The sequence below is a fragment of the Octodon degus genome, unplaced genomic scaffold, assembly GCF_000260255.1.
Source record: "Octodon degus isolate 3935 unplaced genomic scaffold, OctDeg1.0 scaffold00034, whole genome shotgun sequence".
Classification (NCBI taxonomy): Eukaryota; Metazoa; Chordata; class Mammalia; order Rodentia; family Octodontidae; genus Octodon; species Octodon degus.
Window position 1 is genome coordinate 10638378 of NW_004524610.1, and position 19287 is coordinate 10657664.

Below are 19287 nucleotides of genomic sequence, written 5' to 3' on the forward strand. Positions count from 1 at the left end.
TGAATATCACCAATACTACCAACATTGTTTCTTTGTTTTTTTTTGAAAAGGGATACTGCGCCTTCCACACACGTAAGCCGTCCACCACCCATGTGCTACTTACAGGTAGTAGGAGTAAGAATAGTAGCTCCTCCTGGCAAGCAAATCACAGACAGTGGAAAAAGAGAAGCAATGGTGAATGAAAAGCGTGACTCTGTCACATTCAATAAAGCAGAAAAATGTGCGTTAAAAATAAAACAAAATAAAATAAAATTCATGTATTTTTTGCTCTGCATTTTAATTTGCTCATGCATTGTTAGATTTATTTTTTGCCATGCAATTAAACAGACAGATATGCAGTAGAAAAATAAAGTTTGAAATACATAATTTGGAAAAAAATAACATGCTGACATTTCTTTTATTGCCAAAAATCAAGAAATTAAATGGATTATGTATATTTAACATGCAGTTAAGCATAGTATCATCCATTACCACCTAAATGTCATGACAGATGGAACAGCTGTGTACAGAACTTGTATACTAAATAGACTTGTTCTCATAGATATAAAACATACAGATCTATCATGTTCAAATAAAGTATACACAGAATAACACCTACATTTATATAAGTCATATCTTAATGGTACAAAGGTATATGTATTTATATGAATATACACATATGTACCATATAATATATATACACAAAGAAATTTCTACAGTAGATGTATGTGAACACAAACACAAACATTTACTGTATTGAAACATAATTTCTAATTTATATTTGGACTTGTTAATGTGTTCATGCTGTGCATTTAAAATACAATAGGCAACTGATGGAAAAAGGGCATACATTTGGAAATCAGTCACAGCAATTAAATTAAAAATGACATGTTCTGAAAGATGCAATATCCCTTTTATTAGCCTAAAAACTTACTTTACATTTACCCTCAGCTGTTACATTACACTCAGCTGAATCCCAAACCACTCCTTTAGAAAACAACCAAAGCATACAAAACTTTTTCAACACGAGAATTGTCTACATATGTTATTCCCAGTGCGGAACAAAGTTTCGAGAAACTAAATCTTCTCCATAAAACGCAGATAGGAAGCTATGATAGTTTGCTTTTCCACTATTTTATTAGGATAAATGAATCACTGAAAGTGAAACTACTGCATCTAATAATTTTTAAATTGAAATGGGTAATATCTAATACCACTAATTTTATATGTATAATAGACTTCTTTCTTCCTTTCCTTTCCTTTCCTCTTCCTCTTCTTTTCTTTTCCTTTCTTTCTGGTGGAGCTTGCGCTTGCCAGACAAGCACTTATTCCACTGAGCTATCTCCCCAGCCCGACATCTGTGTTTAAATCGTACATGTTCCACGTACCGCACACACTACATATGGATAAAAATCATTACAAAGTTGCTCAGTTAAGTTAGGAGTTCAGCAATTTTGACACATTTTACAGGAAATGAAACTTCTTCCATCAATAAAATTCCAACTTTTCCTAGTCATAAAGATGCTGGTGAAGGACAGCCACGAAATCCCTTTGTACTTTCTGCCAATTCATGTGTAACTATGAAAATTTAAACATTTTAACCACAGCCGGCTTTATCACATCATTTAAAATAAGAACCAGAAAAAGAGCTGTTACATTATACTGTTTTAGAGATTTATTCCTTCATAGTCTTGCTCTGTGATTATTTTAGCATACTTTAGAAGTTTGTCAAGACTTTTTTTTTTTTTTTTTTAAACAGAGCCAGGGCTTTGGAGAGACTCTCAAAAGTGAGTGTTTTCAAATAAATGATAAATGACACTTCGTTAACTTAATTTCAAGTGAAGTGGGAATCAGACAGTACATATTTTCAGGCTCAGATGCCACCTGAAATGATCAGGATTTTAATTGTGAAGCTAAATTAAGTTGACTCAAATGTCTACTTTATTTCACTCTTCAAAGACATAAACTAAATAGAGACATAAAATTTGAATGTTATTCTCTATGGCTTTATTGATCCTTATTAGAAAATGTGCATTTTTAAAAACGTTCAATCTTGCCTCACGTACGATTGACTTTCTAATCACAGAGGTAGACAACAGCAAGAAAGAGAAAGCACTATTCGGGAAAAGCACGTAGGTAGCTAATTTAACACAAAACACTAGAATGCATACCTAATGTTTCTAATGCAGATGTGTCTTCTCCAACATATATATCTCCAGGGGATAATTGTAAAGAGGCAATATATTAAAATAAACTCTCATGGAACTGTTAAACATGTAGTATGAAGTTTTTTCTATCATCTTAATGCTTTACTTCAAATATAATTATAATAGTATAGATTAATGTAATAAGCAAGATCATTTACTATATTAGAAAATTCATAAACTCTAACCACGTCTACAGAGCAAGCTGTTGGCATGCATACTCCTGTAAAGAGTATTTAAAAGTCCCTCTAAGTTGCAGTACTATCTGGCATATATGACTGGACAGACTGGAGTCCTGTATTAGTTTCTAAGACAATGATTGACAGGTGATAACATCTTATATTATGGTCAAAAATCAACTATAAAAATTATACTCTTTAAAATGTTTATCAGCAGGAATACATGTTCATTTCCAGGACACAGCTACTTAAATTTTAAGTTTTATTATCCTCATATATTTCCAGAAGATGGCGATATTGGTTGATATAGTATAAGATAATATGCAATGAAATATTTTACCCTTCATTTGAAAATTTTAGTCAGTGAATATTTAATATACAAAGTAATTTAACAATGTTTATATTCTTCTTATATCTTATTTGCATCCCAACTTGAGAAAAATATGGCATAAGAATATAAAATAATCCAGAGTATAACCTAAGCATCACAAAGAATTCATGATTTGCTATTCTTACCACACTGAACAAGATACACTGGTATCTCAAGCGTCTCTCCTTTTTCAACATTTACATGTTTTGCATTAGCTTCAAAGTTTGCTTATCAAAAAACCATTTACACCCAAAATCTAATTGCAAATAACCACATAAGAACTTATTTAAAAAGCGTGAGTAATAGATCAGGTACCAGTGTCCTCATTAAAATTAAATTATTCTTCTCAATTTTTCTCATTTAAAAGAAATGGAGGCAGAAACTTCCCTTAAAACTGGTAAGACCAATGTCAGAGACTGGGAAAGAACGATCTCCAATCTTACCTCTTTTTCACAATTAATATGACGACTAGGAGAAGGAGGACGAAAACCAGAATTCCAGCACTAATTCCTGCAATCTTCACCACTCTGTCTGTCTGCTTGGCTGGATCTGGGATCACTTCTGGTTCTTCTGTTGCTGCTGCTAAATGAAGCAGGAAAATAAATTACTCAAAGTAGCTAATGATTACAGAAGAGAAAATTACACCTAGGCAAAAGTTACTATGGAAAAGACATATTTTTCTGTTTGAACAAGAATAACCTGCAGGTATAAACACAGAAGCACACTAAGCTACAATGTGAGAAATTTATGGTCAAACTAAGGAAAGACCTTTTAGATTGTAGTGTTTTGTACTGTAGTAAACACATGGAGAAAAAAAAAAAGAAATGAACAAAAATCTGTTAAGTAAGATGACGATGAACTACAAAGATGATGGTGAACTACCTTTCCCCAATGTCTGTAAGTCAGTCAGTCATTTAATATACAGTCGGTAAGTCAGTCTTTTAATGAACCCAGGACACACTGGGTTTAATAAAAACATGCCCAGGCCATGCCATAGGGACAGGGCTGCGTGATTCCACACATAAGGTTTAGGACAAATTGTAGGCTTAGCAGGATGAAGCAAAGATGGAGAAGCATAGAAGGAAAAGCCAAGCAGAAACATCCAGGAATATTCTACCTTTACTTAACAAATAGAACCCCGATAATGAAGTGGGAGAAGAGCTCTCTCTCCTGTCCTCCTCCTCCTCTTCTTCCCCCCCTTCTGTCATTTTTCTCACCTCCATACAGCCTTTACCCCATATAGTACAAATTTAAATTTAAAAAAATTAGAAGTCAGAAAAAATTTAGAAATATGCAAGCCCCAGTAACCTTCTGAAGAGAGTTTCCCTTCTCCTCATTTACCTCAAGCATGGGCACAGAAAGTATTATTATGTGCTTCGCAGTTACAAGAGCCACGAGGCTTAGAGAGTTAAGGACAGATTATAACTTGCAAAGGAACAGAGAGAGAATCTAAGATATCATCAATATTTTAACACAGATTTCAGATCTGTGGCCCCTATTGTCAAAAATGTGTGGGACAAGAGCCCAGAGGATTTTTAAGAATGGGCCTATTTGAGGAAAATGGCTTAAAGTGCCTGTCAGAACCCCTCACATCTGGAATGAACAGCTATACAAACCAAACTAGATATAAGCTTTTACTTTTCTACTGGACAAAGCACATATTCTTTTTCCAAAGTCATGTTTTTATTGAGCTTCCTCTTTTGACTTCTTTCCTCCCATCCTCAGCTCTGCACACCTGGAAGTTTTCTTCAGCTTCCTTATCAGTTTCCATTCAAAGAAGATTGATAGCATTGGCTTTTTTTTTTTTTTTCTGTTGTTTTGTTTTGTTTTTCCATGTAAGAAATTTAGAAGGAGCTGGCGAGATAGCTCAGCAGACTAAAGCGCCAGCTTTGACAAGCACAAGGACCAGGGTTCGATCTCTGGTCTGCATGCTGCACCCGCCCCACTTCTGGGCTGCACTGAGGCAGTGTACAAGTCCAGGTGTGGTGGCACATGCCTGTCATCCCAGTGCTAGGGAGGCTGAAAACAGGAAGATCACTATGAGTCTGAGCTGCACAGTGAGACCCCATACCAAACACAGAAATGAAAAAAAAAATTAGAAGAATAAATTCATTTTATACTCTTTCAAAAATGGTGATTTAAAGTTAAAATAGTAAGAAAGATACAGTTTGAAAAACACCTATTAGGGAGAACATAACTGTATAAAACAGCACAGTATATTTCCCCTTATTTTTATTTTTAATTGAATAGCGTCCAGCTTTCCCGTGGACCAGTAATTGTTAACTATTATATGCAAGCAGAGAAAAAAAATCAAGCCTTTAGTATGTGTCTGTTTTTAATTTTCTAGTAAGCAAAGAGCCTTCTTTAAGACTTGATACTTGCCAAGAACCGAGGCTGTGGAGAATTTACAATGTCCTGAACAAAGGTCAATCAATGTTTACCACATTTCCAACTAACTATGGTTCTCAATTCATTAAACATATAGCAACTACGTTGGCTATCTCTTCCGCCTAAAGGTTAACTTCAGAAATACACACATATCTATATGCAGCACAGATCTAAGTTCTGAGAGCAGGAGGAGTGTATTCGAAAGTTGGCTCTAAAATCTAAATTTATTTACCACAATTTTCAAATCAGACTGGTTTAAGAAGAATCCTTCTGATAGGAATGGAAACAGAACGTCTGAGGTAGAAACCCCTGGAAGAAACTTGTCTGTGAGCAAGTCCTCGTTACTCACTCACGAAAGCCCACTCACAAGCTGCTCCTCCTTGTGCTTGTCATTCACAGGGCCATGGCAGAGATCATTTTGTGATTTCTTACATAACATGACTTATGGAATTCAATGTTTCTGACAATTTGTTCAAAGATCAGCTCTTTTTTAATGAGATCAAGATTTTTAAATGTTACAGTTTAATTCTATGAGATACGATGTTGTGGAATAATTGTCTAAAGCTATTATGTCACTATTATACATATACATTTTTAAAATATTTTTATCGAGAAACAAATAGCAATGAGACAGTTTCACAGCTGATTACTAGTACATTTTCAATAATTAATGCATTGCATATTGTTGTCTTAGTGGTTATCGCAGACCTGATATCCTGTCTCAAACACTATTAGAACAAACCTCTCTATTCATTGAATTAAGAGAATGCAGCTGTATATCTATCCTAACTATTTTGAGTACACAGGTACAAAATAGTCGTTCATTTGTATCCCACTTTTTTTGGTTAGTTTTGTCAGAGAAGGGCATTCCATTGTCATTTAAATACTGTAGGTGCATGAATTCAGCAAAATATCCCAATATAGTCCAATAGTCCACAATAGTAGCGGGTTTTCCATAAGACTGTCAATGTCTGAAGTTGTTGAGCATTTTACAGCTTGTCATATTAATATGGCATTACTTTTTAAACTTCATTTTCATACTTTTCTGCTGGATGGTTAAGACCAAGAAAGAGCAAGACATATAGTCACTGTTATATTTTATAAGAACCTTCACAACTGCTAAGATCTACTAGAGATACACAATATATACATTTGGGAGAATACACACAGTGGTGCAAAAATATACCATGAAGTATGAATAACAGTTTCAATATGCCCAAGCTTAATAATTAAATAACAAAACAGACATGAAAGTGATGGACACACAATTTCAAATTCAGAAGAACAAGAGTTTTAAAAGTCTTACTAGCTAGATTATCTAAGAAAGTAATGTAAACACATGCAATGAAGTGAAACGCCAAATCTAAATGCAGATCTCTAAGCAGAAATACAAAGGACCTGGCAGGTGTGCAGCATTCACCGCTCAGAAGGTATTATGTAAATCCATGTCACTTCCTTCAAGTGTGAGCCCAGGCCTTCGCTAATGACTGGCTTCAATTCATATTTACCAAAAGATTAGAAAGCACACAACCAGCAAGTTCCTTTATTTGTGCTGGGTACAAAAGCTTTGTCTCTCATGATTACAGTTCCTCCGTAAAGAGTCATTCATCAATCTTTCATATAATTATGGAACCTGTGGACAGAAGGCGAATCAAGTTCACCAAGGCACATGCTTCGGCAGTAGTTCCTGTCCCTTGAGTGTGAAGCCTCCTCAAAGTTTTCAGTCATAGCATTTATATTGTTATTATTTACTCCCAACAGTATGTTTAATAACATATATGTAAATTTATTACCTTGAATGCTCTTTCTTTCTTTTCTTTTCTTTCTTTCTTGACTTTTTTAGACAGGGTCTCGCTAAGAACTCAGGCTGGCCATGAGTTCACTTTGTAGCCCAGGCTGGTCTGACACTTGGAATTATCCTTCCTGCCTCAGTCTCCCCAGTGCTGGGATTACAAGTATGCACTACCACACCTGGATTTTAATTACCTGCAACTTTCTACTAGAACCAAAGAACATAAGAATCCTATTTAAAATCATTCAAGTTTAGAGTTACATTACTGGAAATACTGGTGACCTTAAATAAACACATTCTATTTTCTTCAAAGAGAGCAAAAATACTTTTACAGTAGTTGTACCTTTGAGCCCTGTTTATAATTTATGCATATAATACACAAAGGCGTTGTGGATCACCTTTACCAGAAATGCTTACATATGCTATAAATCTTTACTTTTTTTAACCTGTCAAAGAGTATTCCGCATATTCTTGAGCCAAGAGCAGTACAATTCTTTGTGCATACACCCAAAGTGTGAAAAAAAAAAAAAGATGGCAAAGCTTCATTTTTACTTAGCAAATTCATGAATGCAGTTTTTTTTTAAAATAGCTAAAGTAACTTTATAGCCAATACTCTTGCTCTGATTTTTCAAAAATAAAAGTTTTAAAGTCATAAATATGTATCTACACAATAAAACTAATACCTGTGATGAAACCAACAAAATCCACTTGCTTGATGGCCATTAAAGTTGGAAGTCTCTAAATAGAACGCATTGGGTGATCTTATACTATCTCCTGAGACATTGTTACTCCAAGGCAGCCAGTCCTCCTGGTGTTTCACTAACGCTTTCTTCTTTTGCAGTTGCTGTTCTGAATAACTGTTCACACTCACATGTCACTCATCCATGACAATCCTATAGTCAGGCACCAGCTTCTCAACACCAACAAGCCACCAGCAAGATCTTACTACTTAACGGGCTCCTTCCTCTTCCTCTGCACATCCTTCAGAAGCGCCTGGCATTTTCCCCACTCCCTCCCTGCAGTGCCTCTTCTTTTCCCACTTCTTCCACTACTTGGGAATCTCCTTATTTTCTTGGTTCTCAATATCCTCTCCAGATCTTGAATTCCCCCTTTTTTGCCAAGCCTGTGAGTGTTGCAGGGGTCCTGGGCTCCTGACGACGATCATTCTTCCTGGGTTGGACATACTGCTCACTTCCAGCAGCTTCAGTTATCATCCATGCTGATCACACTCAAGTTAGACATCTCCATCCTCCTGGAAATCTTCACCCCAGGCAGTCACCTGACATCTATCTCTTTGCTTGACCCCATGATAGTCACCTTCGATGTGCTGAACGTGAACTCAGACTTTTCTCACCAGTTCTTCAGTTTGTCCATCTCACTACATGACATGCTTATCAACACAGTTGTCCTGGAAACTTGGGTCCTATGTTTTATTTCTTCTTCCTCGTCCATCTCTCAGATGTGTAAACACATACACAATTTTAGATAGTTTGGACAGTGAAAGGGGACACAATAATTATGAAAAGACTAAAGGTAGAAGTTGTAACTGACCTGGGTAAGCAGGGTTACTTTTGTACTTTCTCAAGCAATTAGCAACAAAGCAGCACTGCATCCTCTGTGCCTGTTCTCCAATCTTTCCATCCCCACTGCTATTCTCTGAACTCAGGTCAACAGCATGTCTCACACAAATACCTCTGTGGCTGCCTGTCCTATGCCCTGACCACAGGCTTTACCTATTCCACAGCAAAGCTCGCAACAACTCTTTCAGTTAAAAGTCCTTCAATGGCTTCCCATTGGTAAGATAAAGTCCATGAAAGTAAGAATCATATTTTTACTTTGTTCACCATTGTATTTCCAGGACGGCTTGAAGGGAATATCAGCACAAAAATATTAGTTGGATAAATAGAAAAATAATATAAATCTTCCCTACAGTAGGGTGGAATGATATATTTAAAAAATCCCAGCTGATTGCCTAAAAATGCATAGCTATATTTGATCTCATTGTTGTGGATAAGAGCCTAAGATGAACTCGCACATGTATCTCTGTGCTGTCTCTGGCATGAGAAGGCTTGGTGCCTTTTCTTCCTGGGGCTGTTCCTACCAGCAGTCACCACCTGTGACCAAGCCACAGCACAAGGACATTCTAGCATCCTGGACAGTACAAGGATTTGCTGTCAGTAAGGCCCCTTTTGATTCTTAACTTCTTTGCTTTCTTTATATTTTTATTTTATTTATTCGATAACAGGGTCTCACTAAGCAGTTCAGACTCATAGTGATCCCCATCTCAGCCTCCTAGACACTGGGATTACAGGCATGCACCACCACTCCTGGTGTCAGGGCCTGGGTGGTGCGCTGTGGGTTCTGGGCTGGCACGGCATGTGTTACCAGGGATCGAACTCAGGTCTATCCAGGCAGGCGCTTAGACTGTCAAGCTATCTCCCCAGCCCTTACCTCTTTTTCTTACATTAAAGAATAATTGACTGGCTGGATTTAGACCTGAAGAAGTCATCCTGAGTAAGATACGAAGAGTTAAAATGCCTGAGAAGAAAACTCAGCATGCATGACTCTCCTACCATGGGGTACAGATAATTTAAACCCCATCATTTCAGTATGGAACAGATTCGCTATCTCTTGGAAAATCTACAACATGACACGTGCAGCTACGTAATAATTGATATGGACTACAAGGGGCTTTTTAGACCTACGTATCAATTTAAAAACTGTATTTGGATAATTGAATATTGGCATAGGGAGCAAGTAAGACCTGAAATATTTCTCACTGCTTCTCATACTGTGGGAGCAACTCTACTTCTCTTCAGGGTGGATTGTTACGGGAGCAAGGCAGCATCTCCTCTGGTTTAACATTTGTATCTACCTCATAAATTAGTAACACAATTTATAGTATGTATCTTGGAGAATATCAAGTGGCAGCATGATCTGAAAGAGGTTTTATAAACTGAAACACTTGCGAGAGAGAAGACCCTCTTTCTTGGCAGATAGGACCTAGAGGTTAGCCCTTTAGGTTGATCATATAAAAATGCAAAGCCACAAGCAGTAGAACTGACACTACTGAAAAAGAGCTTTTAAGGAATCTCAGCCGCCTGTCATATAAATATGTAATGATGGGTTTTGTAAAGTACATGCTATTAATTAAATACTCAGCCACAGCGGATGCCTAAGCCTCAGGGACATCCCAGAGTATGGATTATTTAATTCGATCATCCTTTGAAGTCATCTGGCTTCATCATCGCCTACAATCTCATGAAACTTGCCCACTTTTAGATCTTTAACCAGAAAAAAGTGGCCACTCTGAGACTGTTAGTGGTGAAACCAGAATACGGCAATGGTCTCTGAACAGTTCCTGGAAAGAAACCTATTCCTAAAAATTTTGAACGAGAACAGAGCATCAAGTCTATGAAAACTTTAAACAGCTATGAAATCAAAGAATATTACAAATATTTGAAATTAATTATGCACTAGTTAAGGCATTTCTAGTCTTAGTTTCTCTAAATTTGTCACTTTAAAATTATAGAACAAAATGTTGCATGAAATGCTGAAGGAATTATATAAAAAAGAAACATTTTTACCGTGGGTGGGCATCATGGTACAGGACTATACTGAAAGGAAGCATGTATAAAGTATGATCTTTATGTCATAGTAACACTTGTCAGTTTTTTTTATTATACAGGCAAATTTGTCATGATTCCTATTTATTTATTTATACATTTCTTATGTATTTGCTGCAGACTCTCACTACGCCGCTGGGACTCACAGTGATCCTCCTGTTTTCAGCCTCTCCAGTGCTGGGAATACAGGTGTGCGCCCCCACGCCTGAGCTCAGTGGCTGGCTCAGTGTGCCCCTGGGGTGAGGCCAGCATGGCATATGGTGCCTGGGATCAACACCTGGCCCCGTGCCTGCCTAAGCAGGTGCTTAGTCTGCTGAGCTATCTCACGGGCCTTATGATTTCCATTTATATAAATACATTCAGAATTGGGTAGGATAGAGCCTAGTATACTGCTTTACTTTTTAAACACAGTTGAGTCTAGGTGCTAAATTACCTCTGAAATTTGTCATGGATGCTAAGTTCCAAATTCTCCTGTCTTTAAGACCAAATTATCTTGATTTCCCACTAACTCTCCAGCTTCCTATACTGGCATTCTCAGATTTAACCTATATTTTGTTACCAGGATGAGTTTTCTAAAATGCAAATGTAATTAACAAACTACTTTAACTGCTTTAAATTCAAAAGGAAAAGGCAAAAAATCACCATATATCAGGCCATTTGAGCCCATGTTCCAATCAACCTCTTCTACTTCATCTATTAAAAATTTCTCTAGGGAATTATTAATTATTTAGAACCATTCACCCAACCCTAAGTAATCAGACACCTTCACTCTGTTTCACACAGAGATTGGAAAACTGCGGCTCTGAGTTGTTCCTAGTCCATTTGACTTACAGTTTGTAAGTACACAACCTTATCAAACAGACAAATACAAATTTGTTACCGATGTATGTATCTATCATTAGGGCATGAAGACGCCACTGAAATTTCATCTTAACTCTTTGTGTCACTAGACTTAACTCCTGTCAAATTGCTGATAGAAAAAGACAGATAGTATGCATTTTATTACTACAAAATTGATGCTTGAGATATTCGAAACACCTGTCTGTTTCTTCTCTGAAATGCTTACTGTTTAGCCTTTAGCTTTTTCTCTTTTTTTTTTTTTCCATACTAGGTATGATACTAATTCTTTTGTATGTGGCATTATTGTTCCCCCAAGGTTGCAGGTGTGGCCTTCCAGAGGGGGCTGGGTCTAGGAGGGGTGAGGCTGGCATGAAAGGTGATTAAGAAATTAGTGCACTGATTGTTCTGCCAGAGATCTGGGTGTGGACAATGGGAAGGCCCACCTGCTGAGGGCAGGACCACCCGGAGAAAAGGTAGCCTCGAGGTGACAGAGCACAGAGGCAGGTGGCCGCCGCCACTGCTTGCCTACTCTGCTGCTGTGCAGCCTTCAGCCCACCATGAGCTGCTTCTCCTCCACACGCCCCTGCCACACCCTGTGCCTGGAAGCCTGCCAGCTGTGAAGTGAGCCTGCGAGCCAAACAAACCTTCTTTCCTTTTACTTTGAGTGTGAAGCATTCTGTCCCAGCAATGAGAAAAGTTGGATGTGAATTCTTTATCAGTTATTTGTGTTGCAAAATTTTTTCTCTTGTTGAATAACACAGAGGAGAGAAGAATTCCTGTCTTTTTAACTTCCTGAATTTGTGGTGAATACCCTCATAAGAAAAGACAGATTAATAGGAGAGAGGCATGACATTTGCTTTTAGTTTTCTGAGACATAAAAGCCTCCAAGAGGAAATGAAGCCCCAAAGTCACAGTTAAATGTAAGTGTTTTGGGGGTGTCACAGCACTGATGAAGAGTGGGTGATCAGAGAGAAAAGACAACGCAAAGACCAGGATCTTGCTAAACAGGGGACAGTAGGCAAGGCCCTTGGCTCAGGTCAATGCTGGGTAGATCTCTTATATGAGGACCTTACTCTCTGCTTAAGGAAAGAGTCAGAAAATCCTCTCCAGCTCTTATGGTTTGCATCAGGGGAAAAGGGTGTGGAAAACTCAAAGGGACTTTCTTGCTTCTGCTGTTCCCTTACTAGCTTTATAGCTTAACATATTTAACACGTAAAGACGCCATATTTTGGGAGCACATGCTGTGGTACCATCAGTGGCTTTCTTCCCACTTTATTTATAGCAGATTGCTGAATACCAGCTTTTAATTTTAATGCAGTCCTTTGCATCAATCTTTTTGTAGTGATTAGTGCTTACTGTTTAATCAGGCCTTTCCAAGTTGAATTTCAAAACTGTTTCCTTTTTTCTCTGAAAGTTGTAAAACTAAACATTTTATATAATTTAATCCTGGATTGATGCCAAATGGTTTCAGAGTAGGATATACAGGAGACAGTGTTTACAGGTTTTTTGCTCTTCTGGCATAAATACCGAGTTATCGGTCTACAACATTTAAATTGATCCAATGATTGACAAAACTACTTCTGTCCTAAATTAATATCACAAAACTGCAGAAGCATTTCCTGGCTTGTCTATTATTTCTTACAAGGCACCAAATCTATTCAGGCTGATGTTGTATAGCTTACATTACTTTACTTCATAGTGTATTATTATCTATGAAGGTGGTGTTCCCGTGATTCTTACTTACCTAAGCTCTTCTTTATATTTTAATCTTTGTAGCTTCTTCAGATCTAAATTTTTTTAAAAAATAATTTATCCCTTCATTTTTGTCAACTCTGCTGGTTTATTGAGAGTTGTTTAAAATTTGGACCAGAATATTTTTCTTTTATGAAAGTATCATTTCGTCATTTAGTAAGTAGCTGCTTGTTTTATTACCACTGATAGCATCTCCATAAATTTTATGATTTGTGATTTCTTTCTGTAAACGTTTTATGCGTACTTTTATACTTGTAGTTCTGACGCGCAGTCCGTTGAGGACTTGGAGCTGGCGTTTCTACTCCCTCACACAGTGAGTTGCTTTCAAGAATGCTTAGTGACCTTTGATTGTGAGTTAATTGCTTTATGCTGCTCTGTGCAAACCCTAGAGACCTAAATTGATTGTGCTTTCATGCAAAACAGAATTTGCATCTTCTTATGCTCAGAGCCAGGGTGCCGGGGATGCCAAACACCTCTGCCAGGTCTCGGGGTTGCTCAGGCTGGGCACCACCCATCACTGGCCCCTAAATCAATGCTTGCAGGGAAGCCTGGCCCTGGCATCCACCCCTAGGGATGACTAAACATCTCTGGTTCCTGCTCAGTGCTCTCAGCTGTATTCACACACATTTATTTATTGTTTGTTTATTTCAGAATAGGAGGGCCTTAGGAGAATTTCACAGCTATGGAGAGGCCAGCAGGGCCTTTAAATATGTGTCTTCTCTCAGGACTCCTCTGCACACCTACTTTGCCATGCTCACAGGACTGGAAGTCAGACTATGGATTCTGATGCTATTAATTTTCCCTAAGACTTATCTCTTCTCTAAGTGTCAAATAGTTAGTTTTCTATAACCCATAAATGAAACTTGTTGCAAGCATTTTCAGGAAGTAGGAAACATACATGGATTGAGGGTAAATTGAGGGCAGAGATACAGTCTCTCTTCCTATTTCTCCTTGTCACCAACATTATTATTATTTTCATTATTATCATTAGCAGCAGTAGCTTAGTGGGGATCAAGCCAAGGACCTTGCCTGGTAAAACTGAGCCCCAGCCCTCATTTACATTTTTAATGTCTAATGATGCACACAATGATCAACACATTGTAGATGATAATTGTGTACTCATCCAATGAATAAATCACAAATGAAAATGCTTGTAATATATCAAGATATAGTAAATAAATATACTTAGCTAATATGTGACTACTTAGGGTATATATCAACTAATAAATTAATTCTAAGATTCTAGGCTAAACTAATTTATGAAATTTGTGACCACTGTTTAAGGATTAACTGATAAAGAACTCCAATGTGTCTAGAAAGAAACACTACTAAGAAATACTCTAATCAGGCAAAATTAAAGTATTTGGATAAAAGAAAACCATCATTCTGGCTTTGATGAAATTCCAGCCTTTCCACTCACTAGCTAGGTGACACTGTCTGAGCCATCACATCCCTAGTTCTCAGCTGACTCATTGGTAAAACAGACACAAATAAACACGTCTGCTTTTTAGGTTGATGGGAAGGCCTGGTGGGTTAAAATATGTAAAGTGCTTAAAGCCACACCTGCTACTTTACTTACCAAAACTCAGTAAATGGTAGGACATATATATTTAATTCAAATAAAATACTTTTTTATATCTGTTTTTTTGAAGTGTACATATTTATTATGACTCCAAATAAGCAGTATTAGATGGAGATAAGTCTTGTTTCTTTTTTCTTTTTCCTCTTTCTTTCTTTCTTTCTTTCTTTCTTTTTTTTTTTTTTTCTTTTTTTGCAGTAAAGTGACTGAACTCAGGACCCTGCACTTGCCAGGCAAGGGCTTATTCTACTGAGCTCTCGTTCCAGGCCCAATAAGTCTCATTTCTAAAAGTAAGGGCATAGATGTTATTGTTCACCACCTAGCACATACTGCTTGAATGCTTGATGGGGGATCCTCCATCAGTGGCGTGCAGTCGACTGCAGACACACACGCATTCACACACATGCATCACAGTCTGTGCAATGGAAGTGGCACAAGCAGAACTCCTGCACAGGGCAGAGAAGCGGGTCTGGCGCCCGACATCTACACCAGTTCTTAAAATAATGCTTTCAAAACACTAAGCAAATAAAAAAGCGCAGAGAAGGTAAGTGGCCTTCTCACTCGGCGCCAGCTTGCTGACAATGCAGCCTGTGCTGTCTGACCTGTCATCTGTCACTTCGGCTTGGTGACGTGGATTGAGCCACCTATCAGTGTTTCTTTATTGCTGTACTCTTAGAAGAAAAGAATGGAGAGAGGAAGGGAAGCAATAAAAGGAAGTAGTGAAGGAGATCTAATGAAAGAAAAGAAGGAAGGAAAGAAAGAAGATAAGAAAGAAGGACAGAAGAAAGGAAGGAAAGAAGGAGAAGAGAGGGAGGGTCACTACTTCTCAAAGAGAAAGACAACAAGTTGGAGACATAGAAACAAATATGTTGGCAGCTAGTCATATCAGATCCTTTCAGGAAAGTTTCTAAACACAGCAGACTTAGGTGGGTGAATAGAATGTGAAGGGACAACCCACTCCCTGCCAGCTGTAACTAACCCCAGGAAGGACTTTCCCCTTCCCCTCCCTTTGTTCCTTCCCTCCTCGCTCTTCTTTTCTTCCTTTCATTAAGCAAAGTGGTCCTTGTGCAGGACATGTGTCTGGCCCACTCCTAGGCCCTGAGGACTCACCGGTGAGCAAGACGGAGACAGCCGCTGCCAGAGCACTTTACAGCCCTCGACTGTACCAAGCCAGCAAACATCACTCAGAACTGAGCAGCACCACACCGACATTGCTGCGGGAAGGTAAGAGCGCGCTCCTGTGTGAGTGAGTCGGACTTCACTGCAAGACCTTCTAGAAGGAGATGTGCGGAGGGTGGTGTAGCTTTTTACTCAGACGAGGGAGAATGTGTCATGTCATTAGCAAAAGGGCTCTGAGTTTCTAGATGTCATGATTAAAGGAATCTCGGAGTCTATGAAGCCACTTAATTAATAAACAAGATTATCTGATCTCCTCAAGTTTTAAAGGATATCAGAGAACAATAATTTCACATCTGTGTTTTGGGGATGCCAACAAGCAGCCAAGGGTTCAAATAATACAATGCCATATACTCTTAGCAATAAGGAGCAGTCTGTATTTATGGTAATGGCAAAGGGAGAGTAAGACATGAGTGATGATGAACTCCACCTTCCACGTACTGATTACCATGGAAGGGACCTCTAAGTGGGGACGGCCTAGTAAGAGTGAAACAGGATGGACTGAAGGTTGCTGAGGAGGAGGACATGGAGATCCTGACTCTGCATCCACGTGCAGCACTCATGCAAGCTAGGCTTCGGACCAACTGCAGATGGGGCCTAAAGTACAGTGTTTACAAATGGTAATTATGGAAACCTGGAGACGTTAGGGAAAAAGGTTTATGATTAATGTCAGTGATTTTTTTTATTCCTCCCATAAACTGCAGGATCAGGGAAGTCTCTTCCTCAGGGAAGTCTAGAGTATTAAAATCTAGGCAAAGCATGTAATTAAAAGGCAACGCACTTGACATTTCTGTTGGCAAAATCTCAGATCTCTCGATGTGGGCCAATCATCCGAATATGCCACTTAGAGCTCTAGCAGGGACAAGGATACATCTAAAAGTAATATATGAAAGCTAAGGACACCAACAGAAATCCAACAAAAACTTTTAACAATACCCATTGATAAGAATACAATCTGATCTGAAACAATAAAGATCTCTCTTTCAACCTAGAGCCACTGTTCTATTTTTTGTAAGTCAACCTAGAGCTACTGTTCTATTTTTTGGAAGTCAAAGAGTTAAGACTAGCTGGTTTTTTTTTTTTTTTTTTTTTTGGCTGCTTTTTTGTTGTGAATTCTATTTTCATTTTGAGCCAGTCATGTTCCACCAAGGCTTGGATAATTCATTAATCTGGCATATCTCAGGAGAATACGCCACATGGTTTCAATCATATTAATAGAGGTCATGCTGCAATTTTCACAGGTGTTCATTTACTAAATTACAGAGCACCTTCATCCTAAAGAGAGGCGCCAGATTAAAAAATGATTTTGTTTGTGTTACAGCTATTGCAGGATAATTTGGTATCAAGTCTAAATTATTAATAAATACTTTGGAACTTGAGGTAGGATTTTAATCCTAAAATAGCTTTTTTTGGCCCTGAATGAATGAGTAGACAGGAGCCACATTTTTAAATAGTTGTCAATTGTCCAAAGTTATCTACGGACTGTGCTTGGCAATTTTTATTTTCAAAATATCAAAAACATTTATATTCCAAATATTTTAATGGATTACATTTGTCCACTTTTAGATAATAAGTCTTTCTATGTTCAAAGCCTTCCCCTTGTCTAAGTAAGACTCTTTCAGTACTATAAAGTTCCAGCAGGGTGTGGTGGCCCATGCCTCTCAGTGTGGGAGGCCGAGGCAGGGGGATGGCAAATTCCCAGTCTGGTGGGCAATTTTGCAAGATCTGGTACCAAAATGAAAATGAAAAGGGCTGGAGATGTAGTTCAATGCAAAGGCTCTGTATGAAATCCCCACTATCACTACAACCAAAAAAAGTCCCACCTCTCCCATGAACCTTCACTGGCTCTGTAAATCACACACTGGTCTCCAGAATTGCCTACTCGTTCTGCTTCTCATTTGCGCTTGTCTGGCCTCTGATTAACAGATTAACAGAGCAAGTGCGGAGTTTATAAAGGGAAAGCTTCCTGCAGTCAGCTTTACAGATATGGTAGACTTGGAGAAGTTACATAGCTTCTGTGATTCAGTTTCTTTACCTATAAAATGGGGCAATAATCTTTCATACATACTCCACTGATTAAATGAAATAATGTTGAAGAAAGTCCCTAGGACTCTTTTCCCTGGGTGTGACTCTTGTGGCTTTTTCCTGTGAGGGTACATACCAGCATTTGTAGTCAAGAGAAGAGAGTCAGGAAATAAATAATCCCCAAATCCCTCGCTGGACTTTAGAAATCAGATATAACTTGCCACTGTCTAGAGAACAGAGTTTTATAGTCCAAATGCCAATAAATTGTTAAGCTTTTGCTTCCTGTTCCAAAAGCTACAGTAGTTGGTATAAATTAGTTCTTAGGAAAAACTACATGTGGGATATGGCTCTGTCAGCTCGCCGCTGGCCAGGACCCTATCCTCCCCCGTGGGTCTCACACTGCTCTGGATTCTGCAGTGACCACTCTGGAGAGATTTCTCTTGATTTGTCCATGGCTTCTTCTTCTTCTTCTTTCTTTTTTTTTAACAGGGTCTTTCTTTGTAGTTCAGACTGGCCTTGAACTCACTATGTAGCCCACGCTGGCCTCAAACTCACGGTGAGCGTCCTGTCTCAGCTTCCCTAGTGCTGGATTACAGATGTGTGCCACCACCCCCGGCCTCTGTGTCTTTGCAATTCAAAAAATGGCCCCATTTCTTCCTTCAAAATCTCATGATCAGAGCTTTCAAAGAAGTGACACTATGCTCCTTTGACCTTTACTGTATGTGCTTTTCCAGTCACCACCGAACTCATTAAAAGCGCTGCTCGCAGTCTTCATTGACCTAGCGGCGTTGAGTCCTTAGCGCTGGTCACCAAAGCGCCTCACTCCAAGTGGGCTGCTGAGCTAGCACCAGAGATTCCTACTACAGGAGAAAAAGGGTGCTCCCTGTGTTCTGACCAGGTTTCCTGAGGCCTGCTCTGCCTCAGCCACCAAGCCACAGGGCCGCTCGGAGCCTCTGCCTGAAGACCTTCCTTCCGGGTAGATGCCACTGCCTCCCTCAGCAACCTCCATTCCCTTCTCATGGACTTCGCTGAGCCTCCTGTCTGTGAGAATTCTCTTTCCCACCTCCCCACCCCCAGGGTGTTTTCACTTTTTTGTGAGAGCAGACAGTAAAGGTTTTCAAAGGAAAATTATGCTCGCAATTTTTCACTTATTTTGTAGATTAAGTGTGGGGATCCCCCACAAACTCAGCTCTTTGGGAATTACTGCAGACACCAGAGCGCTAGAGCACAAGATTGACAGTGTGAGTGGTGAAGGCTCATCCCCAGTACATTTTCCTGCTTTAAGAAATATTAAGCAGCTTCTCAGACCTGTTATGAAATGAGCTGGGAGGCTGGCGATGCAAGGAAAAGAACCAAAGAACTACAGCAAAAGCCCAC

The 19287-nt window shown here is 38.7% G+C and overlaps 1 protein-coding gene across 7 annotated transcripts in view; it reads right to left on the reverse strand.

Moving 5' to 3' along the window:
- Ptprk (protein tyrosine phosphatase, receptor type K) overlaps positions 1-19287 on the reverse strand; it is a 555880-nt gene that overhangs the window by 40923 nt on the left and 495670 nt on the right. For 5 of the 7 annotated variants that reach the window (XM_004630250.2, XM_004630249.2, XM_004630248.3 and 2 more), the window contains exon 14: positions 3176-3314. In XM_004630250.2, coding sequence (XP_004630307.1) covers positions 3176-3314 — 139 coding nt within the window. The remainder of the gene's footprint in view (positions 1-3175; positions 3315-19287) is intronic. The other 2 variants (XM_004630251.3, XM_023714274.1) reach the window with 1 other exon arrangement.